This window comes from Cervus canadensis, chromosome 1 (genome assembly GCF_019320065.1).
Source record: "Cervus canadensis isolate Bull #8, Minnesota chromosome 1, ASM1932006v1, whole genome shotgun sequence".
Lineage (NCBI taxonomy): Eukaryota > Metazoa > Chordata > Mammalia > Artiodactyla > Cervidae > Cervus > Cervus canadensis.
Window position 1 is genome coordinate 25,999,932 of NC_057386.1, and position 16,965 is coordinate 26,016,896.

At 58.3% G+C, this 16,965-nt stretch overlaps 3 protein-coding genes across 8 annotated transcripts in view; 1 reads left to right on the forward strand and 2 right to left on the reverse strand.

The window, feature by feature from the left end:
• Nucleotides 1-302: 302 nt before the first annotated feature.
• Nucleotides 303-5,922, forward strand: MED9 (mediator complex subunit 9). The gene is made up of 2 exons (XM_043472538.1): nt 303-569; nt 4,301-5,922. The coding sequence occupies exons 1-2, from the start codon at nt 349-351 to the stop codon at nt 4,515-4,517; spliced, it is 438 nt and encodes a 145-aa protein (XP_043328473.1). The 5' UTR covers nt 303-348; the 3' UTR covers nt 4,518-5,922.
• A 1,027-nt stretch (nt 5,923-6,949) lies between these two features.
• RASD1 (ras related dexamethasone induced 1) lies at nt 6,950-9,270 on the reverse strand. Its single transcript, XM_043472524.1, has 2 exons — nt 8,273-9,270; nt 6,950-8,045 (listed from the first exon to the last, which is right to left on the reverse strand). The coding sequence occupies exons 1-2, from the start codon at nt 8,556-8,558 to the stop codon at nt 7,501-7,503; spliced, it is 831 nt and encodes a 276-aa protein (XP_043328459.1). The 5' UTR covers nt 8,559-9,270; the 3' UTR covers nt 6,950-7,500.
• A 2,695-nt stretch (nt 9,271-11,965) lies between these two features.
• PEMT (phosphatidylethanolamine N-methyltransferase) overlaps nt 11,966-16,965 on the reverse strand; it is a 35,022-nt gene continuing 30,022 nt past the window's right edge. For all 6 annotated transcript variants that reach the window (XM_043472550.1, XM_043472571.1, XM_043472589.1 and 3 more), the window contains 4 exons: nt 16,667-16,812; nt 15,191-15,302; nt 12,516-12,590; nt 11,966-12,224 (listed from right to left, as the gene is read on the reverse strand). In XM_043472550.1, coding sequence (XP_043328485.1) covers nt 12,167-12,224; nt 12,516-12,590; nt 15,191-15,302; nt 16,667-16,812 — 391 coding nt within the window. In that variant the 3' untranslated portion in view covers nt 11,966-12,166. The remainder of the gene's footprint in view (nt 12,225-12,515; nt 12,591-15,190; nt 15,303-16,666; nt 16,813-16,965) is intronic.

Genomic DNA, 16,965 nt, shown 5'->3' on the forward strand with positions numbered 1-16,965 from the left:
ACGTCCGCGGGCCGAGGGCCTGACACCCGCAGGTGCAGGAGGTGCTGTCCCCTCTTCCTGAGGCCTCATTTATCTTCCTGTATTGGTTGCTTTTGGACTCTCTTTGTAACGTGAATAGGAATAAGATGTTATTCCTGAAGTACACCTTCTACTTCTGACATAGAAAAATTTAGCTGTCTCTGCGTACCACCAAATCCAGGCCACCCAGGACCAGCCGCCCGTTGCCTAGTAACGACCGCCAGGCCCGGCCCCGCCTCCGCGGCGCACGGTGGTGACATCATAATCCGCAACACTTCCGGCGCGCGGAGCCGCCTGCCCGGCTGATCGGCGGCTGGGGTCCCCGGCACCATGGCTTCTGTGGGTATTGCTGCCGGCCGGCAGGCTGAGGACACGCTGCCGCCGCCCGCCGAGCCTCCGCTGCCGGAGATGAAGCCGCTGCCGCCGCCGCAGCCGCCGCCGTCTGTCTCAGCGCAACAGCCGCAGCCCGCGCCGAAGCCTCCATCCCCTGCAGGTGTGAAGGCGGAGGAGAACTGCTCCTTCCTTCCCTTGGTTCACAGCATCATCAAATGGTAAGGGCCCCGGGGCATCAGCCCGCACGCCCCCCGCTGCCCGTCACGTGTCCGAACTCCAGGGGCCCCCTGCGGTACCAAGGTACATACCCGGAGGGGAGCGGCCACGCCGAGACCACCGCGAGCAGTCCCAAGTGTTCAACAGTCGATCCTGGGAGTTGCCAGGCCCTGTGCTGGCAGGCAGCGTTCTTAAAACGAAGCCAGGGTAGACAGCAAATGCACGGACGCTGCGGGCAGACCACTCGGGTGCAGCTTGTGAGCCTGTTTTCCCACAGATCCGACAGATAGTGTCATCTTCCATGTGTGGCACACTGCTAAGTGCTGTGGCGTGTACACGTGGAGGGGCCGACTTTTCATCCCCACCTTGCTCACCAGTTAGAAGGGGAAACTCATGAGCGAAATAACCCATAATGCAAAGAGGTTATAGGGGTGATGATGGGAACTTTACAGGAGTAGGGCGCTGACCTCCAGAGAGCACTCGGGTGCCCTGTCATGGCAACACAGGAGTGATTGTCTTCTTTTGGCCAGTCTTCAGATCACCTGAGTTTTCAAACTCATCCTTAGAAGGAAAACACACACACACACACACACACACAGCCAAAATCTCCCCAGTCCCCACATTTGCCCAAATTATTTTTTACTGTTATTTATGTCCACATGATAGCAAAGTTTAAACCCCTGGGCTTGAATTTTTTATTCAGCCATTAAAAAATCAAAGCAAAGTGGATTACAACAAAGTTTCTTTTACAGTAATATTCAAGTGAACATCAACATGCTCTTGGATGTTTTGCTGAAATGGAATCGATACTCACAACACGAAAGTATTGCTGTTGGCCCAGCCGGTTTAGAGTTGAGGCGGATTAGATTCACTTGCCCTGGGATGACCTGATGCTTCCACTGCTTTCCAGATGACTGTGAAGACTTTGTTCTCACAGTAGTCACAGTAGACCTTGACTTCATCTGGCTTCACTTGGTGTGAACATAGTGTTTATCGGGCAAGGCAGACTGTTCTGTTCCCAGGAGCCTGTAATCAGGTAGCACTTCTAGGCAGAGTGACCAAGCAAACAAACACAGAAGCAGACCTGGAATCCCAGGCATTATCCAGGATCAACCCAAATATGCTTATTCAGGTTTTAGAAAAAATACAGAAAAATGAAGAAAACCCAGAGTGTACACATTCTCAGAGTCTGTTTTTGACCCTGATAGAGCAGTTGGGTTGGGCTGGCCTTAAAGATGGAGCTGTATCGTCCACGAGAGAGAGCATGGGCTTTGAAGTCAGATCTTCTTGAGTTCAGATCTGCATGTTGATACTTGCTTGTGTTGGAATCTTAGTTAAGTGCGTAGCCTTTCTAGGCCTTGATTGTCTTATCTCTAATATACCAGTAATAATTGTTGTTCGTTGTTCAGTCGCTGTCGTATCTGACTCTTTGCAATCCCATGCACTGCAGCACACCAGACTTCCCCGTCCTTCACCATCTCCCAGAGTCTACTCAATCTCATGTCCATTGAATAGGTGTTGCCATCCAAAAATGAACCGCAAATGATAGCTCTATAAGGTACCGGCTGAGTGACCTTGGTCGAACAAGGCTTGTACTTTCCCAAGATTTGTTTTTAGGAAAGAGTCAGCCACAGAGTGTCTGGACTGGGGAACACTAGGCACATTGTGGGAGCTGGAGGAGGGGAGCCATACTGAGAATAGGAGCTTGAGAGCAAGTCCACAGACTGGACATTGAGACCCAGCCCCACCCTTCACCCTTCACCCATACCTCCCCTTTCCTGTCCCCAACTTCTCAACCGGCAGCCAAAGAAAATAGACTCTCTTGAGTGTCTGACCCCAGAGACACTGAACCTGGGAGTTGAGGAGTCATCTGAAGTTTTTGAGCTGGTGCTTAGGTTTTGTGAAGGTAGATGGGACAGAGGTCTTTAGGAGGAGGAGAGGACTGGGGCCCACAGGGAGCTGGGGAGTAGGAGGAGGAATAGGGATGAACCGAGGGTGGTGGCAGGCAGAGCCGCAGCCTGACTGAGGGGACTGTGGGTGCCCAGCACACACAGGTGCAGGTGTGGGATGGTCATCCCCATTCAGACTGCAGGTGATCAGTTAGAAACATCCACATACCCGTAACAGTCAGGTCATCTAGCTGTCCGAGGTGCATTTCAGGTGAGAAAAGCAAGAATCAGAACCATGTGTGTAGTGTGGTTACATTTTTGTCAAAACAAAAACAAAAAATGATTCAGTTACACATATATGGACCCTCTTTTTTAAAAAAATATTCTTTTCCATTATGGTTTATCATAGGCTATTAAGTATAGTTCTCTGTGCTATATGGTAAGCCCTTATTGTTTAGAAAATTTTTATTTTTTTTTGTTTGTTTTTACCTTGTCTTTTCAGACGTATGTGTTGTGAATCAGTTTTCTTAAAACTATAATTTAATTTCAAAATTGCCTTGGGACTTAAATTCGTAACAGTGTGTTAGCACATATGCCATCCAAGTGAAATGATTTCAGAAGTCCAGATGGTGTCTGTCAAGAGTTGTAGATCAGAGCTGAGACATGAAGGAAACAGAATATAAAACACTTTCTTGAAGCGGGGGTGAGGTGCACCAGAGTTGGTGTGTGTGAATCAAGGGCCTCAGAAGACAACAGGAAGTGTCTTTATTCGTTTCCCAGAATAAACTATTGATTCTCCAGATCTTGCTTCCGAGTTTGAGTTATTGATAAATAGTGAGCAGGCCCCAGTGCATCTCATCTGTCAGGAATGAGCTCTAACTAGCGGATCACCAGGAAAGATGGCTATTCTGTCTGCGTAAGCAGAGAAATGATTAATAATAAACATGAATTAGTACCATCTGGGTTGAAATTGCCCAATAGGGATGAACGTTTATTGAAAGAAATAAATGATCCTTGACAGCTTTCCCCTCTTGTGCCTCAGTGGGTGACTTTTAAAACAGCCTTTGCATTGGCTTTTAGATTTTAGTCTCAACCGCCTGTTTTCAAAGGTTCATCCATTCATTTCCTAACTTAAAAAATGTACAGGAGCAACTGGGCTGTTTCTTTGTTCTCAGGTGAAGAGTTTTGTTCTTGCTTCCTTTTGATTTTGCTGTGACAGGGAACATGGGTCTCTGGGCAGCCGACAGTAGCTAAGAGTGAAGATATGATCCCACCTTTAAAGTGAGCGGGACCAGAAGGCCAAGTTTACCCGAGTTGTTGGGAGAGGTGGGAGAGAGCGAGTACCTGCTGAAAGTTTTCCAGTAGCTGTGACGAATGTAAAATTTATGAATAGCTCTGTGGAAATCAGACTGCGTATTAACAGGTTCAGGCATCAGAACATCAGCTAAAATTAGCTCTTGCTCATTGATCGTCTCCTGAATGGTCTGCAGTGTCTCACGTAAGAAGGAATGTGGTGCTTCATTAGGTTTTACTTGCCACTTGTTGCCTGATGCTGGTGATGGTTTTTCATTCATTCAGCAGATACGTAGGAACTTATCTGTGTTCACTCTTTCAGCAAATGTTACTTTGGTGCCTGAAGGCTGGGCTCGGGAGGCAGCCCTGGAGGAAGGCTCTGCTTCCCATGTGCACCTGCTGTGGGGAGGGGGGCGGGGATGCCTGCCCATCCCCCAGTGCACAGCTCAATGGGGGACACAGGCCTGACAGGCATTCTACTGCGGGGTTGGGGGTAGTGAGGAGGGAGCTCTCAGGTTGCTGGTGCTAATGCCTGCCCTCTGCCCCTGCAGCATGGACAAGGACAGTCCCGACGTCCACCAGGACCTGAACACCCTGAAGACCAAGTTCCAGGAGATGCGCAAGGTGGTCAGCACCATGCCTGGCATCCACCTGAGCCCGGAGCAGCAGCAGCAGCAGCTGCAGCGCCTCCGAGAGCAGGTCCGGACCAAGAATGAACTGCTGCAGAAGTACAAGAGCCTGTGCATGTTTGAGATCCCCAAGGAGTGACGAGCCGACCCCAGGAGGAGTGCTGGGGCCCCGGCTTCCTGTCTCCCAGCCCTGTGGAACGGCTCTGGTACTGCCTGCTTAGCTGAACTTTACCCCTGACTGCAGAGCCAGTCCCCGAGCTGGTTCCCTGGGCATCCTCGTGTACTGTCCCCCCATCCAGATGCGCAGTAACTGCCTGCTGAAGGAGGAAGGCTTCCTGAGGCTGGGAGCTGGGGCCTCCTCTTGCATCTGGGGAGGGACACAGCAGGAAGGGAGGCGGCTTCCCTCTGCCCCTCCCCACCCACCGCAGATGGTGCGGGTACCAGGAACCTGGTGTCCAGTGAGCAGCAGTGTGTGTGGACAGTTAGGCCTGCACACGCATGGAGAAAGGCCTTGAGAGAAATACATGGTTTCAGAGACTGTGGGGTGGCCTTTTGTGCTGGAATAGTTGTTTCTTTCTGTTTGAGGCATGGGTGTTACTGTTCATGAGGTATCAACCAGGAGCCCACCGGGCGCCCCCGCCCAGGTTCTCTGCCGCCCATGTCCTTGTTACTTGTCACTCCTGCTTGTCTGTCCCCGTCACCTTCCGTCAGCTTAGCCACTTACTGCCCAAGAACGGCCAGACCACCTCAGACCACGTGGTCTCCTCAGCCGTGGTCTGACTAGATGAACAGACGCCCTCTTCAGCTTTCCCAAGTCCTGTCCCTGGTCCACTGATGACCTCCCCTCTGGCCTTCTCACTGCGTGCACTCGGGGATCACATGGAAAAGAACAGCTCTGGGCCATGATTCTGATGGCCCCTTGGAGTGGGGGAAGCTGGCCCTGGCAATCGTGCAGCCCAGGCCTGGTTCATAGATGTTTATAAACACCCTTGTTTCTCCAGACAGACATTGCGTTTCTGTGACCAGCCTGAGGTGAAAGCCTCTGAAACATGTGAGGACAAGTGGCAAGTATCACTCAGATCTAGAGTGGGCTCATCCCTGTGCCAGCCACGTCAGGGCTGACAGGCGCCCGCCAGTTGGCAGGAATGTAGGCTAAGGGTGTTCCGAGCAGGGGTTCTGAGTCTGCTGGCAGCCACCTGTCAGGTGTCCAGGGGAAGGGTGAGGTTTCAGCAGCCTCACCCAGAGGAGCAGGCTCTGAATTTAAGTGGGTGTCACCTGAGGCAGCAGAGCTTGCTGCGGGGCTGTTATAAACTGAATCAGTTAGTTTTTTGAAGTTTCAAGAGTACAGTACTGTGTGGGCCGATTTTAAGGCTCCAACCAAATAACCATGGAATGTGAAGCTCAGAAATACCAGGCGGCCGGGCCTTGCTGCGAGACTGCAGTGGACATGGGCTCCTCGTGGGTCTCCTTTGTGCTCCAGTGTTGTGACCTGTGACGCTTTTCAGGAGTGTGATTAAAAGAACTTGTGCTCTGCTGTCAGGACATCTTGGGTCTGTACTGAGACATTTCACCTTAGGACATCCCCGTGATAGTTGAGAGATAGTCTCCCCTTTACGCAGAGGAGACCGAGCAACTGGGAGCACCTCCATTCCGTGCCCCGCCCCCAGCCCCAGGACATGGCGACACCAACTACACCAGCGTGAGCATGGGGTGACCCTTCTGGGAGTGGCATCCGACACCAGGATACAGGTGGCCCGGACGGTTGTCCTGCCTATGGTCAGCTCCTGGGCCGTCATCCCTCCTTGTGGATGTAGGTCGGGTCCTGGCCGGGAGCAGTCCACCAAAGCAGAGTTACAGTCCTCCCCTGGGACACCTGGACTCCTCACTTGGATTCCTGGGCAGCAGGCGCCAGGCAGAGACGTTGCCCGTGGCCCTCAGAGCAGCCCGCAGCAGAAGCATCTGTTCTCTGTTTCACAGGTGGAAAATCGGGCTTGCCAGGGCTCCCTTGCCCCGGGCTTGTGCAGTCTCATGTGGCGGAGCGAGCCAGGTCCCCAGGTGGGAGCCAGTGACCTCAGCTGCAGAGGGGGTGCTGGACCCCCCTGAGGAGGGAGGGGGGCCGGAGGGGCCAGGGCCACAAATCGTGACTAGGTCCAGGTGGCTTGGTGGCAGAGCCTGCAGCCAGCTCAGGACAAGGGTCCTGCACAAAGGAGGACTTGAGTGACCCCTCAAACCGTTCATGGTTCCAGGTTTGGTGGTGTTTTGTTGCCCTGGGCCTGTGCTGAGCATAGGACCTGGTCAGTCCAGGAGGCGCTTGGGGGGTCCGGGGGTGGGGGGGCAAGTAGGTAGTGCATGGCTGAACCCTGAAGCCCTTTATTTGTGTCCTGACTTTCTCAGGAATAGCTCCCAAACAGAAGGACTTCCAGCTGTTGGGAGCTTTTCTGGGGCCTTCTCTCCAGGGAGCTGTTTTCAGGCCAGGGTTAGTGTCCAACTCTGGGAAAAGCCAGTCCAGTTCCACAGAAGTAGAGACCTGCCCTCCCTCCTCCCCCATTTCTAAAGCCAAAGGAAGCATGGTTTTCCATTTTAAATTACTTTATTTTATAATAAAAAACCAGTAGCAATAACTTTAAAGACAACACGCAGTGCAAACACCTAGGTAAGATCTTGTTCGTGTCCAGGGTGACACCAGAACTCTATTATAATAAAGTGCAAGTTTTATGTTTTGCTTTGTGCAATTGCACACACATGTAAACAAGTCACTCCTTATGATCTGACCCCACCCTCGGTTTCGGGCCAGCTGTCATGGCAACCCCCAATCACACAGATAATGCCCCGCTCCTCCTGCCAGCAGGACAAGCTTAATTTCCACCCCCGCCCCCATTTTTAGGGCTTTGTGAGAAATGGAGTAGTGGGCGCCAATGGGCGTCAGAAGTGGGGGGGAGTCGGGCCTCAGCCAGTTCTCGTTCCTTCCCGAACAGATGACGGTCCCTTCTCTGCTCTCTGAGTCTCTCCGGTGCACGGGCTGGGGCGCCGGGAAGGAAGACGCCCGCGATTTGGGGCACGTGGCCCCGACACTCGAACTACAGGGCCTCCGGAGGCTCTGGGGCCGCGAGGAGCGGGGGCTCCTAGCTGATGACGCAGCGCTCCTTGTCCTTGGCCTGGCCGCCGCCGCTGGCCTTCTCGCGTATGTACATGAGGTCGCTGTGCACGCTCGGCCTGCGCGCCCAGGGCGCCAGGATGCCCAAGGGGTCGTCGCGGTCGCCGCCCACTCGCCGCAGCCTCTTGCCCTGCAGCGCCTTCTGATGCAGCGCCTCGCAGTGCTGCGCCGACACGCGGCGGTGCAGGTCCGGGCTCATCTCGCGCGGCAGGTTGGCCATGGCAAAGAGCGCGTGGAACATCTGGTCCAGGCTGCTGTTCCTCTTGGCCGAGATCTCGAAGTAGGCGCAGCGCCGGGGGTCGGCGCCCACCAGCTGATGGATCTCGTGTGGCTCGACCTGGCGGTGGAAGTCGCGGTCCCCCTTGTTGCCACAGATGACCAGGGGCACGTCCACGTCCTCCTTGGTCTTGTTTTTGAGGCACGACTTGGTGTCGAGAATCTGCCGCTTGAGCCTCCGGACCTCCTCGAAGGAGTCGCGGTTGTCCAGGCTGAACACCAGGATGAACACGTCTCCTGCGGGGGACAGAGCGGAAGAGGAGAGGGTGAGGGCGGCTACCAGGGGACAGCTGAAGCGGGTTGACTTCGGGGGCTCCGGCCGCCGTGAGGGGCACGCTGACCTCTCCAGCGCCCATCGTGGCGCGCGGACCGCGCCTCCAGCCCGCGCGCCCCGAGACAAGGGGTCCCGGGCACCGCGGCGGCGCGCTCCCTCCCCACGCCCGCTGCTGGCCGCCCCGGCTCACCGGTAAGAATGGAGAGGCGCCGCATGGCGGGGAACGGGTGGTTGCCGGACGTGTCGAGGATGTCCAGTTGGTAGACCTCGCCGCGGATGCAGTAGAACTTGCGGTGGAAGTCCTCGATGGTGGGCGTGTAGGCGTCCTCGAAGCGGCCCGTCAGGAAGCGCGACACGATGGCCGTCTTGCCCACCTTGGACGAGCCGAGGACCACCATGCGGTAGCAGTTCTTGGCCGGGATCCTCAGCTCCGAGTCGCTCGGGCACATCTTCTTGATCATCGCGGACAGTTTCATTGAGCAGAGGGACCGAGGGGGCCGGGCACGGGGCCGTGAGACGAGCAGACGGTGGTTGGGGCGCAGGGCAGAGCTCGGCTCGACCGGCTCGGGCTTGGGCTCAGCGGGGCTCTGGATCTCGGACAAAAGCTCTGGTTCTGCGCGTCCAGCGCCGCCCTTATATGCAGCCAGCGTGGCCGCCCCGCCCCGCCCCGCCTTGCGCGTCACCGTGCGCACGCCCGCGGGCCCCACTGCGCCCTCCGTCCACCTCCGCTGGCCGCTGCCCTCTCCCGCTGGCGGGACTTGGGAAGGGCAGCCAAGGGTCTGCCTCCTACTTGCGGGCGCGCGGACCCTGCGCTTCTCCGCTGCTTCAGCGGCCGCAAGGGCGTCGGGGACCCAGTTCTGGCTGGGCTTCCGACCACATGCAAGGACCCCGTCCCTCCCTCCACCCCTTCCCCACCGCAGGACTCACACGCGCACACTTTCTTTGGAACGCACTTTCCTCGGAGAATAAGAACAATGGGCAGCATGACGGCAGGTGTGTGCCAGGTGCCAGGCACCGCGCCCGGGTCCTTGCGCACCTTCTCACCACCTCTGAGAACCGGGCCGGCCCAGCCCTCTGGCGTCCCGGGCGGCGGTGTCAGCGGGAGGTGGGCGCTGCCCGCTCCCGCCGCCAGAGGGCAGCTGAGGCCCCGCCGGCGGAGTCGGGGTCCCGGAGCTCGGCGCTCAGGATTGGAATCCGCGAAGACGGAGCTTCTGGATCCCGCGCCCCACCGCAGGCTTCAGCTCCTTTCTCCCAACCAGAGAGGCGCTGGTTCCTGGTAGGAGTTTCAGCCAGAGGTTGCCCCTGCCGTCTTCCTGTTGGAGCCTGGAAGGACCAGAGGCTTGCCTTTCGGTAGTCAGGCCGACGTTCCCTCCCTCCCTCCCCCATAGCATCTTGTGCCTTTGGAGTCCCATGGGCCAGCATTCCCATTTTCTAGTTGGGGCAGATGGTCTGGAAGCCAGGATGAGTCTGAATGCTGCGTGGGCATCACAGCAGTCGCTGGCCTTCTCTGGACTTGGTATTCATCTCCTGGAAGATGGAGCTTTGGCTCTGATTGGTTGGGAACTTGCAAACAGTGTAGGGCCGTGGTAATAACAACAATAGTAAATGACCGACGAGGCCGCAGAACAAACCAGGGGGCAGCGGGTTGATCAGTAACCAGGAGTGGGCTGCTGCTGACAGGCCTAGGAAGAGGCTGCCGGAGCTGGCCGGCTCCAGCCTGGAACTGGTGGAAAGGCCATTGCTCCCCATGGTGACAGGCGAGGCTGGACTGTGCTCAGCTTCTGATTTGGGAAAGAGCCAGGGCTATTAGCTGGTGCCACCCACCCATCCACCCAGGCCACGCTCTGAGCAGTGCCAGCGTACCAGTCTGCACACAGGTTTGCACAGGGCCTCTGGACTCTCATGGGCTTCTCAGGCAGCCCTGTGTGACCCGGATTCCAGCAGAATCTCCTGCCCTTTGCAGGGGAAGCCGGGAAAATGTTGGTTCCCATTTATCCCATCCCAGGCACAGTCTTTGGGCTTCCCTAAATAGCTCAGTTGGTAAAGAATCCGCCTGCAATGCAGGAGACCCCGCTTTGATTCCTGGGTCGGGAAGATCTACTAGAGAAGGATTAGGTTACCCACTCCAGAGAATTCCATGGACTGTATAGTCCATGGGTTCGCAAAGAGTTGGACGTGACTGAGTGACTTTCACTTTCAGGCACAGTCCTTAAGTCTTTCTTTGTGGCAGCCTTGGGGGTGGAAACTATTACTATCTCCATTTTACAGACAGAGAAACTGAGGCAGGGGAATTACTTGCCCAGGGCCCACAGCTGCAGGGTCCAGCTCTCCCTAGGGAAGCCAGTGGGCCAGGACCCAGCCCAGAGTCAGAGCCTTCCTCCCCCCCACCCCCGACCCCAGGTCACATGTCAGGACTAGGATAACCTCACTCCCCTGGCACCTTCCAGCTGGTGACAGTGGCAGGTACTGAGCCCAGCCTGGGTTCTCAACCTCAATTCCCGGCACCTGGGCATGACTTCACCCACAGATGCCAGGTTCTAGGACTTGTCCCTCAAGTCAGCTAAGTTCATTAGGCCCTGAGCCCACCTGCCATTCTTTCCCCTGAGGGTGCCCCCACCCTCCAGCCATTGCATTAATTCTAGGTTGCACAGGTTTATGATGATACCGATGGTCTTGCTTTCTGGGTCTGGGCACCTGCCTGTATGATTTCTTTGCAATGCAGCAAATTTCCGGCTCAGAGTGGAATAGGAAACTTTTAAACCATTTGCTAAAATATTGGGGGTGGGCTGGAAGCAGACAGCTGGCCCCCAAGGCAGGAAGTGTTCACCATGGCCTGGTCTGCTGGTAAAGAGTGGTTTAGAAGGTTCCTGAAAGTTGTGTTGAGGCATGCTGAGTGCTGGCCTGCCGCCCAAGACCACCCCCAGCAGCTCTTTGCACAGAGGGTCCTGTGTCACTCCAGCCCACAGCCACGGCCTGACAAAGAGAACATAGCTAACCAGAGCTGCTTTCCCTTCTGACCTTGCCTCCACAGCCAAGGTCACAGCTGTCCAGCAGTTTCCTCCTCAGCTGTGGGCTGTTCCCATCACAGTAGACCCTCCTTGCCCCAGGCCTGACTCCCACAGCTGCAAGACCCAGGAGTCACACAGTCCTGCCCTGACAGACAGCTCAGGCCATGGGGGCCAGGATGTCAGAGGTGCCCACAGGGGGTGAGCTTCCTGTCCTTGAAGGTATGCAAGCAGAGGCACTGGTAAGACCTGCCTCCATGCCTCCTTCAGCTCCTCGAACCCTGAGACCTCTGAATCCAAGACACCAGAGGGCAGCCTTGAGGAGCTCCATGGCAGAGCCAGCTGGCACTGCCCACAGCACCCAGGGGCCCAGGGTGAGCATGGCTACTGGGCTACTTCACAGGTGAGGATGCTGAGGCTAGGGGGCCAGGTGCACAGGTGGAGCCCCCTGTCTCCCATCCCAAAGGGAGTAAAGTAGGTTCTGTGCCCTTGGAGGGCCAGGGGCTGTGCAGGTGAGGCTGGACCTGGACAAGGGCCCCACCCTGTGCCCACAGCTCTGCAGTCAGGCCTGCCCACAGGCCCGGTGGCCCCATGGCTGCTCCTTGTGGCCACGTGAGGACCATGGGTCATTAGGAGAGAAATGTCAGAGTAACCAGAGATGCCGGCGGAGGGACTCAGTGCTTCCCTCTCAGGAAGCTAAGGCTGGGCTGTCCCCCAGAAGGGCAGCAGTGGGGTGAGGTGGGGGGCACAGGAGGCCCAAAGGCCTGGACAGTCCCCCCACTGTCCAGCGTGGATGATGGCACCCCTCCCAGCTCAGGGACCCTTTCCCAGACCCTGGCTTGCCCCTCCCTGACCTGGACAGATGGAGACCAGAGAGGGATGGGTCAGGCGCCTTTTATTAGTCAGGACAAGGTGGGCAGCAGGGCAGGGGGCTCTGGGGCCACAAGGCGCCTGTCCAGAGCCCTCAAGCCGTGTTTTCAAGGCACTGGACAGTCCTCGCCAAGCACCGCTCTCCCCCTCAAGGGGCCTGTGCTTGGGGCAGGCCTGAGGTGGGAACTCTCACGGAGTGGCCGCAGCCGTCAGCTTCTCTTACAGGCCTGGGAGGCTTTCTGCTGATAGATTTCGGCGGTGAAGGGCCTGCAGGGGTGAGAGAGGCTTGGTCAGCTGGTGTTGAGCTTGACACTGCCACCCATGCTTCCCACCCAGGGTGGACAGGGTCGGGGGTCCGTGTGTGACCAGAAAGGGCCAGCACTGCCAGCCTGGCTTCCGGGCCTGTCCTGTACCCGCTCAGCTGCCCATCTGCCGCTCTGACAGTGACCTGGCCATGGCCAGCTGCCAGGGTCACAGGGAGGCCCTGGAGGGAGAGGAAGGCCCAGTGCGGGTCCCACGGGCACACGGCGTCCCCAGCCCACGACAGCGCCTACTCACTCCTCATACAGGATGGCGACCATGTAGATGAGTGCCACCACCGCGGTCAGCAGCAGGCCGGTGGGGCTGGCATGCCTGCAGGGAAACGCTGGGTCAGGGGCAGGCCCAGGGCCAGCCTTCTCTCGGACGAGGGTCCACCTCACCATTGCCCATCCAGGCCCGGGCTGACGCAGGGAGAAACAAATGACTGGCCTCCCCAAATCACCCGAGCGGTCAGCGTGTTCTTTTCCGCACAGGAGGTCGTGGGGCCTCTGCCCACCAGAAGCCATGTTCTCAGGCTGTTTTCTAGAAATCGGGCCAGGGCACCCAAAGCCAGGTGGAGTGTCCAGTGAGCCCCTTCACAGGCTCTCTGCTAGTGACTGCTGCCGGGGCTGGGCCCTCACATTCAGACAGTTGAGGAGGAGATGAAGGGAGCTGGCTCGTGGAGCCCAGGAGCTGGAGGGGAGCCTGAGGCCCAGGCTGGGGGGCTCGAGGCAGATGGGTACCCCCCCGGGGACCCTCTGCCTTCCCACCCCCACTCCCCAGAACCTCACACTGTCTCTCTGGGGGCTTCAGGGACAGTGAAGGCCAAGTGTCCCCTATGACACCCCCACCTTCTATTCTGTGGACTCCATTCAAATCGACCTTGAGGGTGAGCGGGGCCACCTGGTCCTCAGCACTGCCACGTGGACATGCCAAGGGCACAGATGCTTAGGGGCTGAAACGAGATCTGCCCTCCTGAGGCCCTGCTTACGGTCCTGGTGCTGCTTCCTGGAGTGGGCAGAGCCTCCCCCCGCCCCCACCCCCACCCACTGGGGGACCTCAGGGCCAGGGCTCCGTGGCCACAGTATCCCTAAGGCGGCCAGCCCCCGGCCTGGGAAGCCAGCCCCTTGTCAGCTGGGCACAGATGCTGAACGGGAGCCAAATGCCCTTCTCTGTTCTATGTGAACTTTCCCACCTTGAAAGCACTGTAACTGAACAACCGTGTGCAGGTGATTGTCCCACACTACAGATGAGGAAACTGAGGCCCACAGGGACCCACCTGCCAGAGCCCAGAGCCTGGGGTGGGGTGGGGGGGGCGGTTCCCAGGGACACAGCTGTGCACCGTGGGGAGGGGGCATCTCACTCAGGCTGATGGGCTGGTGCCCCGGGAATCCCAGCACCTCAGACCTTCTGGGGCTCCCACACACCTGCTTGCTTGGGCCAACAGGAAGCCCTGTCTGTGGGGCCCCAGGCTGGGGACAGATGGGCTGGGAAGGCCTGGGAGCAGACTGCTGGGTCAGCGTCTGGCAACCCCAGGTAATGGAGTATGTCTAATGAGCTCTCAGACGAAGGGCTCCCTCCCCTGCACATCTGAGGCCCCTCCTCATCACCACATGGCTGGTGCCCTCCTGAGGGGTCTGTGGGAGTCTGGGCCCCTAGGGCTCCTCATATGTTCTTGAGAACCTTGGCCTAACAGCCCTGTAGAGGGGGCAACCTCTCACTACTGGAGACAGAGACATCTAAGCACAGAGGAAGTGTGTGTGTGTGTGTGTGTGTGTGTGTGTGTGTGCGCGCGTGCGTGTGTGTGCGTGTGTGTGACAGACATCTAAGCACAGAGGAAGTGTGTGTGTGCGTGTGTGTGTGTACGTGTGTGTGACAGAGACATCTAAGCACAGAGGAAGTGTGTGTGTGTGTGTGTGTGTGTGTGTGTGTGTGTGTGTGTGTGTATTGCAGGAGGTCAGGGAGGACTTCCTGGAGGAGGGGACACCTCAAGCTGGGTTTGGAAAGATTGACTGGGAGTGGAAGTGAGAGGGAACGGTGGGTGTGCTGGCAGGGAAGTGTGCAGGAGGACCTGTGTGGGGCTCCCCCTGCCAGTCTCAGGTCGGAGACACTATGGGGAGTGGGTAAGCCTGTGGGGGGAGCCTGCCTCCCTGGATCCCACTGCCCCAGTCCAGGAGAGAGGGGCCAGGCTGAAGGCAGGTGGGTGAGGGGTTGCCTGAAGTGGGGCACAGGCAGGGGGTCCCAGCAGACCCACACGTGCCCCTCCAGCTCCTTGTCACTCAAAGCCCAGAGGTTGGATCCCATGTACCCGACCCCCCGAAGGTGGGGCTGGTGGGGGAACGTCCGCTCCAGACGGTCCACCATTGAGGTTTGTTCCTTTAGGCCCTGTTGTCCTTCTGGACTCTGGGGGCACCTGTGACCTTCCTGGCAAGTTGTTTTCCAGCATTCGGTAAAAGCAGAATTCTTTCTACAAAGAAAACCTTTCTATGGAAGAAGTCCTAATCCAGAAAATGGACAGATGGGAGCTGCCCTGGGGGGTGTGTGTGCCAGGCTCCTGGACTGTGGGTTGCTGGCCAGAGGGACCCTGGTGTGTGGAACGCAGATCCTGCAGGCTGGCTGCGGGCAGGGGGCCTCCCTGCCCAGTTCCAGCACTAGGTTGGCAGCCTGTGGTCCCCAGGCAAAGAACAGCTTTTATATTTGTAATTGTTTAAGAAAATCAAAAGAATATTTTGTGACTTGTGAAAATGACGTGAAATTCAAATTTCGCAACCACGGCCACTCCGTCACCTGCTGCCCAGGAGCCTCCCGCTCTTTTAAGAGGAAGTCTGCCAGCCTCATTCTAGGATGTTCTCTGCTCCCACCGGTGAGGGGCTCCCCAGGAAAGGAGCCCTGACCAGTGCCCTGGGCTCCATGGGGCACAAGGGCTGACTCACACGATGGCCCAGCCCAGGTAGATGGCTGTGCTGCCCCAGTACATGGGGTTGTCCAGGACGCTGAACGGGAACATGGTCACTCTGGCCTCCTTGAGGATCCCGAAGTAGTCACCTGCAAACAGGGCGGGCAGGAAGGAGGGTCACAGCCTGGCTGCCCCGTCCAGAGGGAGGTGTGCAGGCCACTGGGGGGGTCCCCAGGGGCTGTACCCCCACCTGCTTTTGTCTCTGTGCCTTTGCATGTGTTGTCCCCTCTGCTTGGGGACTCTCCCCACTCTCCGGACACCTCTCCTCCTTTGCCATCTCCTCGGCTCATGGCGCTTCCTGTAGACCTTCCCTTCACCTGCCCCCCACTGTCGAAAGCAGGCCTACCCCTACTCACTATCTCTGCTCCACCTCCCCCTCCTCCCTTGGCTGGGCCACCCCGACCTGGGCTGCCAGCCTGGAGATCAGCTCTCCCTCCGCAGCCAGCCCAGAGCTTTTCCCAGGGGAGGGTGTGGCGGTCCGAGAGGCAGGGGACAACAGATCCGGTGTCCAGCGCGGTCTGGCCCGGCCCGGCCTGGGCATGGCCCTCAGGGAGCAGCGCTGCTCACCAGGGCCCGCTGGTCCCAGTGTCCCTTGCGCTCCAGGCACATGTGGGCCTGGAGGAGTAGCAGCTGCATCACCATCACTGCTGTCTGGGGACAGAGGGCTCGCAGCCAGGGAGCCTTTCTTCCCGGTGACAAAGAAGTCTGCTTCAGGGTGGCTCACAGGTGGGGCGGGGCGGGGCCTCAGCCACTCTGACCTACATCTCTGAGCCTGAGGGCCCCACGTTCCAGGCCATTTCTCCTGGGGGCCCCGAGGCGGCTGGTGTTCCAGGCCCTTCCCCCTCCCTCCTCCAGACTCTGGCTGCCCCTCACCCCGCCCCTGCTGTGGGGCTGCTCACCCCTGGTCTCCTGAGGTTGGCTGGACAGCACCACCCCTCCCTCCCCTGGCTCCCTCCCTCACCCCACCCCATGAGGCCCACACCATGATCCCCAGCTGCTCCTTGGCCCCCAGAGGACCTCCCCTGCGGGACTCTCCTCCTGGGAGGATGCCCCAGTCCCCTGCATGGCCCTCAGGGACTCGAGTGATGTGATCCCTGGCTGGCCTTCTGCTCTGGCCCCACTGCCCCCAGCACATCAGCAGCCCTGCTCCCGCCCCCCGGAGTCCAAACTGGGAGTTGGATGTCTAGGACATCCAGCTCTGCCAGCACTGGACTCTCAGCCCCAAAGTTCCGGAGCCATGGGCAAGCGGAGGGGTCAGTGCCCCCAGCTGTCGCCAGCGCCAGACTTGCACCAGCCCCAATCGGACCTGAACACAGCAACAGAAGCTCGGCCCATCCTGGAGGCCAAGAAGCTGGCTGGGGCTTGAGGGCCTGGCCCCCCATGCTGAGCAGGGCAGGCTGAGGCCTGGAGTTGTGGGGAGCAGGGCCCCGGCCCCCCACACTCAGGGTCTTACCTAGGAAGGTCCCGGTGAAGCCCAGCGCCAGGAAACTGGAAAAGACGAACACGCCGCCCACTCCCAGGAGCGCCAGGCCCACGTGGTAGGCCGCGGGGTTGTCCAGGCTCTGCATCCGGGGCTGGCTTAGCATGGCCTGCGTGAAGCTGCGGGCAGGGCGGGGAGGTCACCGCCGTGCAGAGGGGCCACCTACCCTGCCCCTAGGCCCCCAGAGTAGCCTGTCCAGGGGTCTTAGGCGGGTGCCGAGGATGAGTCAAGTGGCCTGCTGAGGGGCCGCCACGGAAGAAGTGACTGGAATG